The 11936-nt window shown below is 45.5% G+C and overlaps 1 protein-coding gene across 1 annotated transcript; it reads right to left on the minus strand.

Annotated features, from left to right (window-relative positions):
* Positions 1–6965: 6965 nt before the first annotated feature.
* LOC101930914 (claw keratin-like) lies at positions 6966–11632 on the minus strand. Its single transcript, XM_065596979.1, has 2 exons — positions 11602–11632; positions 6966–10455 (listed from the first exon to the last, which is right to left on the minus strand). Exon 2 carries the CDS (start codon positions 10432–10434, stop codon positions 9886–9888), a length of 549 nt encoding a protein of 182 aa, XP_065453051.1. The 5' UTR covers positions 10435–10455; positions 11602–11632; the 3' UTR covers positions 6966–9885.
* Between the last annotated feature and the right edge of the window lie 304 nt (positions 11633–11936).

The raw sequence follows: 11936 nt of genomic DNA on the forward strand, positions 1-11936 counted from the left end.
AGCTGGTCCAAGAGGTAATAATAGCAGAACCGCTTGGAAACAGTGACCATAATACAATAGCATTCAACATCCCTGTGGTGGGAAGAACATCTCAACAGCCCAACACTGTGGCATTTAATTTCAAAAGGGGGAACTATGCAAAAATGAGGGAGTTAGTTAAACAGAAATTAAAAGGTACAGTGACTAGAGTGAAATCCCTGCAAGCTGCATGGGTGCTTTTTAAAGACATCATAATACAGGCCCAACTTCAATGTAGACCCCAAATTAAGAAACACAGTAAAAAAACTAAAAAAGAGCCACCCTGGCTTAACAACCATGTAAAAGAAACAGTGAGAGATAAAAAGACTTCCTTTAAAAAGTGGAAGTCAAATCCTAGCGAGGTAAATAGAAATGAGCATAACGACTGCCAAATTAAGTGTAAAAATGTAATAAGAAAAGCCAAAGAGGAGTTTGAAAAACGGTTAGCCCAAAACGCTGAAGGTAATAACAAAATGGTTTTTAAGTACATCAGAAGCAGGAAGCCTGCTAAACAACCAGTGGGGCCCCTCGATGATCAAGATACAAAAGGAGCACTTAAAGACGATAAAGTCATTGTGAAGAAACTAAACGAATTCTTTGCTTCAGTCTTCACGGCTGAGGATGTTAGGGAGATTCCCAAACCTGATCCGGCTTTTGTAGATGACAAATCTGAGGAACTGTCACAGATTGAAGTGTCACTAGAGGAGGTTTTGGAATTAATTGATAAACATAACATTAACAAATCACCGGGACCAGATGGCATTCACCCAAGAGTTCTGAAAGAACTCAAACGTGAAATTGCGGCACTATTAACTAGGGTTTGTAACCTGTCCTTTAAATCGGCTTCTGTACCCAATGACTGGAAGATAGCCAATGTAATGCCAATATTTAAAAAGGGCTCTAGAGGTGATCCCGGCAATTACAGACCGGTAAGTCTAACGTCGGTTCTGGGCAAATTAGTTGAAACAATAGTAAAGAATAAAATTGTCAGAAACATAGAAGAGCATAAAATGTTGGGCAAAAGTCAACATGGTTTATCTAAAGGGAAATCATGTCTTACTAATCTATTAGAGTTCTTTGAAGGGGCCAATAAACATGTGGACAGGGGGAATGCAGTGGACATAGTGTACTTAGATTTCCAGAAAGCCTTTGACAAGGTCCCTCACCAAAGGCTCTTACATAAATTAAGTTGTCATGGGATAAAAGGGATGGCCTTTTCATGGATTGAGAACTGGTTAAAAGACTGGGAACAAAGGGTAGGAATAAATGGTAAATTCTCAGAATGCAGAGGAGTAACTAGTGGTGTTCCCCAAGGGTCAGTCCTCGGACCAATCCTATTCAACTTACTTATAAATGATCTCGAGAAAGGGGTAAACGGTGAGGTGGAAAAGTTTGCAAAAGATACTAAACTGCTCAAGATAGTTAAGACCAAAGCAGATTGTGAGGAACTTCAAAAAGATCTCACAAAACTAAGTGATTGGGCAACAAAATGGCAAATGAAATTTAATGTGGATAAATGTAAAGTAACGCACATTGGAAAAAATAACCCCGACTATACATACAATATGATGGGGGCTAATTTAGCTACAAGAAGTCAGGAAAAAGATCTTGGAGTCATCATGGATAGTTCCCTGAAGACGTCCGTGCAGTGTGGAGAGGCGGTCAAAAAAGCAAACAGGATGTTAGGGATCATTAAAAAGGGGATAGAGAATAAGACTGAGAATATATTATTGCCCTTATATAAATCGATGGTACGCCCACATTTCGAATACTGCGTACAGACCTGGTCTCCTCATCTCAAAAAAGATATACTGGCATTAGAAAAGGTTCAGAGAAGGGCAACTAAAATGATTAGGGGTTTGGACAGGGTCCCATATGAGGATAGATTAAAGAGGCTAGGACTTTTCAGCTTGGAAAAGGGGAGACTAAGGGGGGATATGATAGAGGTATATAAAATCATGAGTGATGTGGAGAAAGTGGATAAGGAAAAGTTATTTACTTATTCCCATAATACAAGAACTAGGGGTCACCAAATGAAATTAATAGGCAGCAGATTTAAAACAAATAAAAGGAAGTTCTTCACGCAGCGCACAGTCAACTTGTGGAACTCCTTACCTGAGGAGGTTGTAAAGGCTAGGATTATAACAGCGTTTAAAAGAGAACTGGATAAATTCATGGTGGTTAAGTCCATTAATGCTATTAGGCAGGATGGGTAACGAATGGTGTCCCTAGCCTCTGTTTGTCAGAGGATGGAGATGGATGGCAGGAGAGAGATCACTTGATCATTACCTGTTGGTACACTCCCTCTGGGGCACCTGGCATTGGCCATTGTTGGTAGACAGTATACGGGGCGAGATGGACCTCTGATCTGACACGGTACGGCCATTCTTATGTTCTTAGTTCCAACGTGTGACATGCACGTTGCAATTTTCAGCTGTCTTTCATCTTAAAATTGTACAGGGCAACTGCATTTCTTTGAGGATAATAGTTCTCCAAAGGAATTACAAGTCTGTCAATTTTCCAAGGTTGCAGTAGCTTTTTAAATATTAAATTGGGGTATATTTCTGACTCTGCCAGTCGCTCCCCGTCTGACCCTCACCTGAATATGCCTCAATTTACCTCTGTGGCAAACAGATATAATTGTAACTTTCAGGGTGGATTGTCTGAAGCTTCCTCCGATCTAAGCATTTCAAAGCACTTCACAAACACTCATCAAGTGTTATGCAGCCAAGAGATGAATTACTAAAGTAGTAATAACTTATTACTGGGATTAAATGTTCCAACAGGGAAGATTAGATTTACTTTAAAAATGCATGTCAAGGTCACAGATGTCATTCCAGTGCTCAGTTTTTGACGTTGGGGCTCTTTGATATTCATTCCATATACCTTTCATCTCCCTATTATATATATTTTGAAGTGTAAGGGTAGATACTGAACCAGTGTAAAAGGGAACAGTTCCATGAACTTCCAATTGAAGGAATGCACTTTAGCTAGCCCGGGTTAGAGAAACCTTCTTGGGAGTGCATCTCTCTATTGGGAGTTCCTCTCTCTATCCATACTCGGCACCTCAACCCCTGGTGCTCAGAGCCAGGAGGGATGTGTGAACCTCTGACTGGGAGAGGCTACCCCTTGCCCCGCCCCTTCCACCAAGGGCCCTCCACTTCCACCCGAGGCCCTGCAGGAGCCAATTCCCACCTCCCCAAGCGAGAGCTACCCCCCACCACTGTGGCCACCGACCCAGTTCCGCGGCTAGGCCCACAGACCCAAAGGAGTGCCGGGAGGGTGGAGGTGCGCGGTCTCTGCCTCCCCAGCCAAGGGAGGGAAAGCTGGGCAGCGCACTGTCTCAGCCACGGAGCGCGGGAGGCCATGTGGCGAGCTGCCCCAGCCCTTGAGTGCGGAAGGGTGGGTGGCGAGTGGCCCCAGCCTCCACAGCCCCAGAGTGCAGGAAGGTGGGTGGGGAGCGGCCCCAACCCCAGAGCACTGGAGCAGCAATTGTGTAGGGAGTGTCGTGGAAGGGGGCGGGGTTGCACCCTGCCTATGCAACCCGCCACCTGTGCTCAAAGCCAACGTATAGGGAAACCAATGGGAATCATCAGGTACTGCATCTCCACCCATGAACAGCCAAGAGAACTGTGTCTTGTGAGAGACTTCAGCTAATGAAGAAAAGGAAGAAGCACAACGCTGACGGTTAAGGATACCTTCTTCAACCACCAGAGAGCTGTGGGATGAGACTGGATTCATTGGAAGTTTGACCAACCTAGTGCATTCTGCAAGACCCGTCTCCCACAGCACGCTTTTCAGCCACAATTAGAATGAAAATACACCCCCACCAGGATTTCTTCTAGCCTGAGCAGCACTAAATGCTTCCCTCAGTTGTAAGCCCAGGACGTCATTGCAGTCTGTGGAGCTGTACTGATGTCCAGTGGCTCAGTATCTGTCTCTTGAGCTCTGTAAAGGAATGTTTACCTAGAAAGGGAAATGCAAAGCTTTACTGAATGAAAATCAAACAGCCCCAAATTCGGAGGCTGGGAATCATCCACTGACTATTGGCATAACCTCAGAAACCTTAACATGGATTTGTTTAATCCAGCGTTTCGCAAAGGAGGCCACCAGTGGAGTTTTTTGCAGCTACGTCAGTCTCAAGAGCATGGGCGGGATTGTGGGGGTGCAAAGCAGCAGCCCCTTCTGGCAGCGCCCACCTGTTGGTACTGAGTAGCTCTTACGAAAGATGCGCCGCATTGGTGTTTGTAGTGGAATTGCCAGCAGGGGTCAGGGTCCTGCACCTCACAGCCTCCTTGGGGGCTCCGGGCAGCACCTCTGGAGACATGTGGGGTCTGTGTCCGCGGCACGTGAGGCAGCTCTTGTCAGTGCACGTAGCTGCATCATTTGCTTGTTGGGCCTCTCCCCTGCTCCCTCCTGGATGGGACACGGGGAGCCTGGGACTCTGCAGGGAAAGGGTGAGTTCCCAGTCCACCACCCCCAGGACAGGATCTCGGTGAAGGCCACCAAAAAAATTGTTGTGAGAACCGTTGAATCCTAATCCATAATTTGGGAGAAAATTCTGCTATTAAAATAATAGAACCCTGTGCACACATACAACTTTACTGAGGCTGCAGTGCTTTGAAGTCCTTTGATTTGAGGAAGCCTCTGATCATCGAGCATAATATCACTATGAGATCTGGCTTATGTGGAGGTGAACAAGCACCTTGTGGTGAAGGTTACACAGGGAGCAAGTGGGAGAGTCAGCAATAAAACCAGTCGTAGTGATTATCACCCCAGGCTCATCACTGCTGCTGAACTGCACTAATTTAGGACTGAATATTGCACAGACACTCTGTGATTCTAAAGAGTGGAAAGGGTTTGGGGGTTTTTTCATTTTTTTTCTCGTATCGAGGTGCAGGCCTTGGTTTCTTCATTGTTTAGAAGTTAATCCCTGGATTTTCAGAGCAAGACATGCATTAGGGACATTAGAGCCTATTAATTTTAGTTGGAACTTGAGCATTCATATCCCGTAGGGAGTACAGAAAAATCTCACCCCCAATTTTTAAGGTAGGATTTATGAAGAAACTCCCCAAGTTTCCTCTATAAAGGTTAATTTATTGTTGTTCTGGTTTCCTGTGAAGCACCTGGTGACTCATACTCATTGAGACAGGATACTGCATTAGATGGGTCACTCCTCTCCTGCAGCCTGGCAACTGCTATCTTCTCATAGTAAGGAGTAATTCCAGGTGCAGATCCTCGTCTGGTGTAAGTTAATATAGCTCCATTGAGGTCAGTGGAACACCGCAGATTTGCACGAGGGGAGGAGATGGGGGTTTGTGGTTTGTTTTGATTAAAAAACCCCAGTTTTGTTTGTTCATCACCAAGTGCTGGTGACTCTCTGAGGTTTACAAACAAAAGCACCGCCTTGTCATGCTGGACTGAACTTGTGTGTCTGTCAGTAGATGTCAGGGGAATGTTGGCCCCTTACTAAAACTTAGTGGGTTTTATTCATGGCCCTCTCCCAGTCCCAACAGAAAGGGGAAGGGCCAATGGGGAATCAGGATCCTAAAACTGACAGTCCCCAGGGGCAATGGGGGGAGGCCAACCCTGCAGGTCAGCCTGATTGACAGCACGGCAAGCTAATGAGGGAGTCAGGAGTCCGGGGTCCCATTTCACTGTGTGAGCTGCAGCTGCGAGAGCAGCAGGCAGAGCTGAGCTGAGCAGAGCCGCAGCCAAGCTGAGGCAGAGTGGGGCTGGGGCTCGGGCTGGGGCTGGAGCCGTCCGGAGCCGCGTGTGGTGAGCAGCTGGGGAGAGTTGGGGGGACCCTGGGCAGATGCCACCAGCCAAAACGGAGATCAGAACCCTGACGGGGGCCTGATGCTGGGAAGAAGGGTCCTGCCACCTAGAGCCTGAGGGCATGTGGGAACCGCCAGCGCACGTGTCCGACCCGCAGCATCCCTGCAGCACAGCCAGGGACTGACCAGAGTGTAATTAACAATGGTGGCAGATAAACTTGATTGTCAAACTCTGCAACTGCAATAAAGAAGTAAGAGAACTGTGTGAGAAATACACCACTCTGGAGCTGGGGATAGGATATGGCCCTTCATGAAACCATGGACATGTAGTCTTGCTACTCTGCGTCTTTTTCCTTTTTCTTTTTCTTTTATTATTCGGCAATTTTTGACTCCACTTTATTTCACATTCAAATATATACTACCTCATACTCTTGGTCTTCTGGTTTAAATGCTCTTCCATTCATTATCTCTTCATATCACCAACGGCTTCCATATCTCTTGGCCAAAAGTGTCCTCCAGGTTTCGATCCCCCTAATGTGATGCACAACTAAGGAAAACTTGAGGCCTATTATCAAAAAACATTGAGCATGAACAGCTCCGGTTTGCTTCAATGGGAGGCTACAGGCCCCTTTTTTCTAAAGAACTGTTAGCCAAATGGGCTCGTTTCCCCCTGGAGCTGCCCAATTACCCCAAGGAGGCACGGGAGTCTAGAAGACGGCTTTAAGTTTTTATTGACCAGTCAGCTGAGTGGGCGCTCTCCTCGGCTAATGCCAGAGAGAGAACCCCTTACAAGTGCAGAGCAAGCCCTTTTATACCTAGCAACAAACAACTTAGCATGCATACCTGATACGCGTATGTGGAAGGATTGAGAGAGAGGCAAGGGAATGGATACATAACAGGATGCGGTTTAACATTTGCTTGAACTCATCGCTTCTTTCCACAGCACCCCCTTCCCCCCCCCATCCCCCGCACTCCACTCTGAGGCACATGTTAGACTGAAATGGCAGTGCCTGTCTGTCTCACCTAGGCCGGTGGTTTGGCCGCCTTGTGTTATCACATAATCTTGCTGCACAGAAGGCTGCAGCGGGTGTTTTGCAGAAACAGTCGTTGCTCCTGATATAACAGCTGGGCTTATAGGCAAATAGTTGACCTTTTGCTCTAACAGAACTGAGTACTCAAAACTCACTGTGAGCCAGGCCTCTGTCATGCCAGCTCCGATCAGCAAAGGGGAATTGGAGCCGGCTGAGTAAGCCCAGTCTGAGTGGCAAACGGGGAACAACGGACAGCCTCGTTAGCCAGGGGCTACATAATGGCTGGCAGGAAGGAAGCCAGGGAAGTAATAAAAAGGGAAGAGCGAGAGAAGAGAGGCAGTGGGAGCTCTTCACTGCTGGCCTCGGGAGCTAGCAATCCCTGAGGCTGTAAGACTGAAGCTGTTTGTAGCTACAAGGTGGAGGGAAAGTAAACTGTGAATAAAGAACATGGGTGTTTGCACCAAGGCAGAGATCTCTGGCTGGTTTGTGGGGGCAGAAGCTGCACCTTGTTACACTCCCACTGAAGCAAACCGGAGCTGTTCGTGCTCAACATTTCTTGATAATAGACCACAAGCTTTCCTGACTTGTGCACCACCACTGGGAGTATCCAAAGCTGGAGGACACTTTGGCCAAGAGATGTGGAAGCCTCTGGTGATATAAAGAGATAATGAATGGAAGAGCAGTTAAACCAGAAAACCAATAGTATGAGGTAGTATATATTTGAATTTGAAATAAAGTGGAATCGAAAACTGTCCCAAAAAAAAGGAAGGAAAAAAAAAAAGGAAAAGGAAAAAGAAGTAGAGAAGCAAGACTACATTGTCACGGTTTCATGAAGGGCCATAATCTATCCCCAGCTCCAAGGTGGTGTATTTCTCACACAGTTCTCTTACTTCTTTATAGCAGATGTAGAGTTTGACAATCAAGTCTGTCTGCAACCATTTTAAATTCCTTGTTTCTCCCTGGTCATTCTTAACTAAAACAAAACACAATAAAAGCAGAACTTTGACTAGCTTCTCCATTATGCAGCTGCCATTAGAAAGTTAAAAGGCAGAAAGAAACAGTCCATATTCATGGCTAGGAGATCACTTAGCCTAATTCTCATTGACACTAAATCCTTTTGACAGTGCTCTAGTATGAGAAAGATGCATTCCAGTCAGGGTAGATGTATGTAACGTACACCTTATGTCTCCTGCTTCATTTGCAGTTTAGAGCCTGGTGTAAAATCCATCATGTAGTTGAGAATCAGACCCACTGAGTTTATAATGGAGGAAGCCCATAGCTAGGAAGGCGTTCGAGGATACCCATATAGGGTAACATGGGAAACATTGGGAATGTTTGCAGAGGTGGTGATGAAATGCAGCTCTCCCATTATTTCACACTGAATTTGGTGTAGTCAACACTTCTCAAAGCCAGGCCTGTGCAATCATACGTGAATCTGTATCTTGCCGTTCATTTCCTGCTGTTCCCATGCATATGCCTGCTCGATTTAGCATGGCCCACAGGTTCCATTAAGGTACCGATGACCCCTTCAGAATCCCCCCAACCCTATTTTCTCCCACAACCATATGGCCCTTTTATCCACAGAGGCCCTCCTGCCCATATTGGCCCCCATAAGCGTATAATCTCCCATAATCACTGGGTCATCAGTTACAGTGTAATCCTCCATAACTTGATAAGCCTCTATCACCACCGCCAACGTCAATGGCACCCCAGGATTCCACTCTGTTTCCCTGAGGGAAAGATCTGAGAATTGCTCCTGGGAAGGTCATGACAGCCGGTGGGGGTTGGATCAGTGCTATAGAGTCAGGGCACTGCCTTACGTCTGGCTTGTTGCAGCTGTTGTGCATGCTTTGTGAAATGTCGCTCCACACGTTTGTGAAGCAAGACATCTTTCTGCCATGGAGATAAACCTAAAACACACAGCAGGTACGGAAGTAAACATAAGGTACATGGTGGCCACTTTTCTTTTCCTTACGTCAACCTGGTCACTTAAAGTCTCAGACAGATGCTTACTGTGAACCATTTGATTGGGCTTCTTGAAACCAAAGAAAAACGTACATTCTTAAAATGAAAATCTGTCTCGTCTTTACAGGGAAAGACTATTTGCTAAACCATGTAATGCAAGGAGGAATTCCACCTGGGTACTCAGGGCCTGCAGAATGCTGTCAACCAATGTAAGAGCCGGATTATTCTATCACAGCACGGCTTTGGAAGGTGCAACTTGAAAAGTTGCCGGTGCTGCTGGCTCCACAGGGAGGAATTTCGTCCAGTGCAATTTTTAAAAAAGGACAAAGAAACAAAGAGAACCAGAAGACTGATATTTTGATGCAGCAGAGTTTTTAATGCAAATGAAATTGGCAGAACACAGTTGCAGGAAGAAATACTACACAGCGGAAAAAAATGTATTTCCAGTGTTTCAAGAAGGGCTCTGACCCATCACCTGTGTCAATGGGATGTATTTCACACAAGATGTTCTTTGTGCTTTGTTGCAGCTCCAGAGGTTGACAAACAAGTCCCCTTTTGAAACCATTTTAAGTTCTTTTTTTTTTTAACCCCAGTCAGGTGTGAAATGAGACAAAGGAATATAGAAGCAGAGACTACACAACTTCTCCATTAGACATGTGAAGTAGCAAAGGTTAAAGTGAGTTGCTAAAGGTACGTATTGATAGAAAGGATAGAACATGTAGGCCCTAATTCTCCTTGAGAGGGACTTAGAGTGATCATGAACGTAAATGATGCCTATCTTAAGGCCTCTGTTTCCATCACACTGCAGGGTCAATGTAAACAGCCTGTGTGTAGTTCAGAATGAGTCCTCAAGAGAAAAAGAGAATCAGCACTTGGCTGGTAAAGCCTTGGCAGAAAGATTCATAAAGCGTAACAGTAGAAATGCAGCATGGCTATCAGACCAAGGTGCTGCGCACACACAGCTCCCACTGAGTTCAACTGGAGCCATGTTTGCACAGCACTTCTGAAAGCCATGCCCAAAAGATCAGGAGTGAATCTGTATCTTGCTGTTCATTTCCTGGTTCTTCCTTTTTCCATGAATATTCCTGGTGAGTTTAACATGGCCCACTGCTTCCACTGAGGTACCTATGGTTAGATATCCCGGAACCACTTAATCCCCCATAACCATAAAGGCCCGGGTAGCCACAGTGTCCCCCATATCCCCATAATCTTCCATAACCGTAAAGGCCAGGGTAACCGCAGTGTCCCCCATTTCCCCATAATCCCCCATAACCGTAAAGGCCTGGGTAACCATAGTATCCCCCATTGCCCAATAATCCCCCATATCCGTAACGGCCGCCGTAACCACCGTATCCCCCTAAACCGTACAATCCTCCGTAATGGCCTCCATAGCCGTACAATCCCCCCAAACCATATGAGCCTCCGAAACCGGCTCCGACCACAGGTGCTCCTACAGCTGCTACTTCGCTCTGCTGCGGGAAATTGCTGAGAATTGGTCCGGGGAGGGTCACGACAACCGGTGAGGGTCTGATCACCACTTCGGAGTCAGGGCACTGCCTAACGCACGGCTCGTTGCAGCTCCCGGAAACTGGACTAGGCCGGGCCACCCCACATTCTGGATAGCACAGGCTGGAGAAAGTCATCTTTCTGGGATGGTGGTAAACCTGAAACACACAACAGGGACTAGAGATAAGAGAAGGTACAAAGCCTGGTGGAAGAAAGGCTTCAAAGCTCGGTTACACTTGTATTGAGGCCTGCATGGGGCCCGAAAGAGAGAGAAGAAGTGGACTTAGTCTCTTTCTGTGTGGTCATGTTGTTGTCACTATTTTCTCTTTCTACACCTCTTCTCCGCTCGCAGTAAACTTCCCTCCCAACCGGCCCCTTGATCCCCTCTCAATGACTTTGTCTGAAAAACACCGACTAGAATAAGTGTAACTATTTCCATATGGACACCTGGGATTCTGGGACCATTTTAGACATTTCTCAAAGAGAATATGGCTGGGATCACGGTAATCACTTCCTTTTGTTTGAGGATTTAACCTCTGCATGCAAACCAGTTGAGTCTGCTACCACACTGTGACTCTTTCGTTTTCTAAACCTTGGGAGTCACCGAAACTTGCTCATGAATAAACAGAAACTTTGCTTTTCTCCTAACAAATCAGTAATGACAAACTCCTCAACTGGGAAAAAATGGGTTCAGGTTCACTGACTTCCATGGTGCGACATGAAATTACACCATCGGAGGAGAAGCACCTTCAATGGTTATTTCTGCTCAGGAGAACATAGGAATTGCGTGACAGGAGCACAGCGCTTCTCAGCTTCATCCATTCTCATGTCTCCAATAGTGAGGAATAACAGCTGCTTTAGAATAAAATAGATGAGCACTGAAGTGGCCCTTTGTGGACTAACCTGGGAAAGTTTCTTCCTAAACCAGCTAAGTGAAAGGTGGCTAAGGGACTTTTTAAAATTTAAATGCCCTAATTCTTTCTCTAATTAATGGGAAATACGTTTCACAATTGTGTATGTTGTTCTTAAAATCCCTCCTTTAGCTTCAAATCATAAATCTGCCAGCTCCTGTCACTTAATAATGACACACTATAGATACAAATAAATAAATAAAATAAAAATAATTGTATAATTAATATTATAAATTGATATATCTATAATATTATATATATATAAAAGCATAAATGTAATTAATAAATAAGTAAAAATCACAGTGAGTACATGCAAGATTTCACCTGAAATGAAAAGTGGTCCGACTGTGAAATCTCTGGGGTTACAAAGAGAGGGAGTTGAATTGGACTTACCGAGTTCACTAAGGAGATGAAGTCCGCAGAAGTGTTTAGAAGAGTGCAGAGTCGAGAGCACTTTTATACAGTTCCTAGGACAGCCTGGAGGATCTGCGACGCTGTTTGTGGAGGAGGTCCTAATAAGTTACCAAACAAACTTGATTGCCTTGCTAAATTCTTCTTTAGATGGAGCTGTTTTCCTCACTGGGCGTGAAATGCACGTTGCACTCTTCAGCTGTCTTTCATCTTAAAATTGTACAGGCCAACTGCATTTCTTTTTGTCATTTTACTGACTTTACAGGTTCTGCAATGAGAATGACTGTCAAGGTGATCCTGGGAAGCATCAGAAGAAC

The sequence above is a fragment of the Chrysemys picta genome, chromosome 1 (genome assembly GCF_011386835.1).
Source record: "Chrysemys picta bellii isolate R12L10 chromosome 1, ASM1138683v2, whole genome shotgun sequence".
NCBI lineage: Eukaryota > Metazoa > Chordata > Testudines > Emydidae > Chrysemys > Chrysemys picta.

Bases quoted from the DNA above. Each gene is read 5' to 3' on its own strand.
- LOC101930914 (XM_065596979.1), bottom strand. From the start codon at position 10,434: ATGACTTTCTCCAGCCTGTGCTATCCAGAATGTGGGGTGGCCCGGCCT.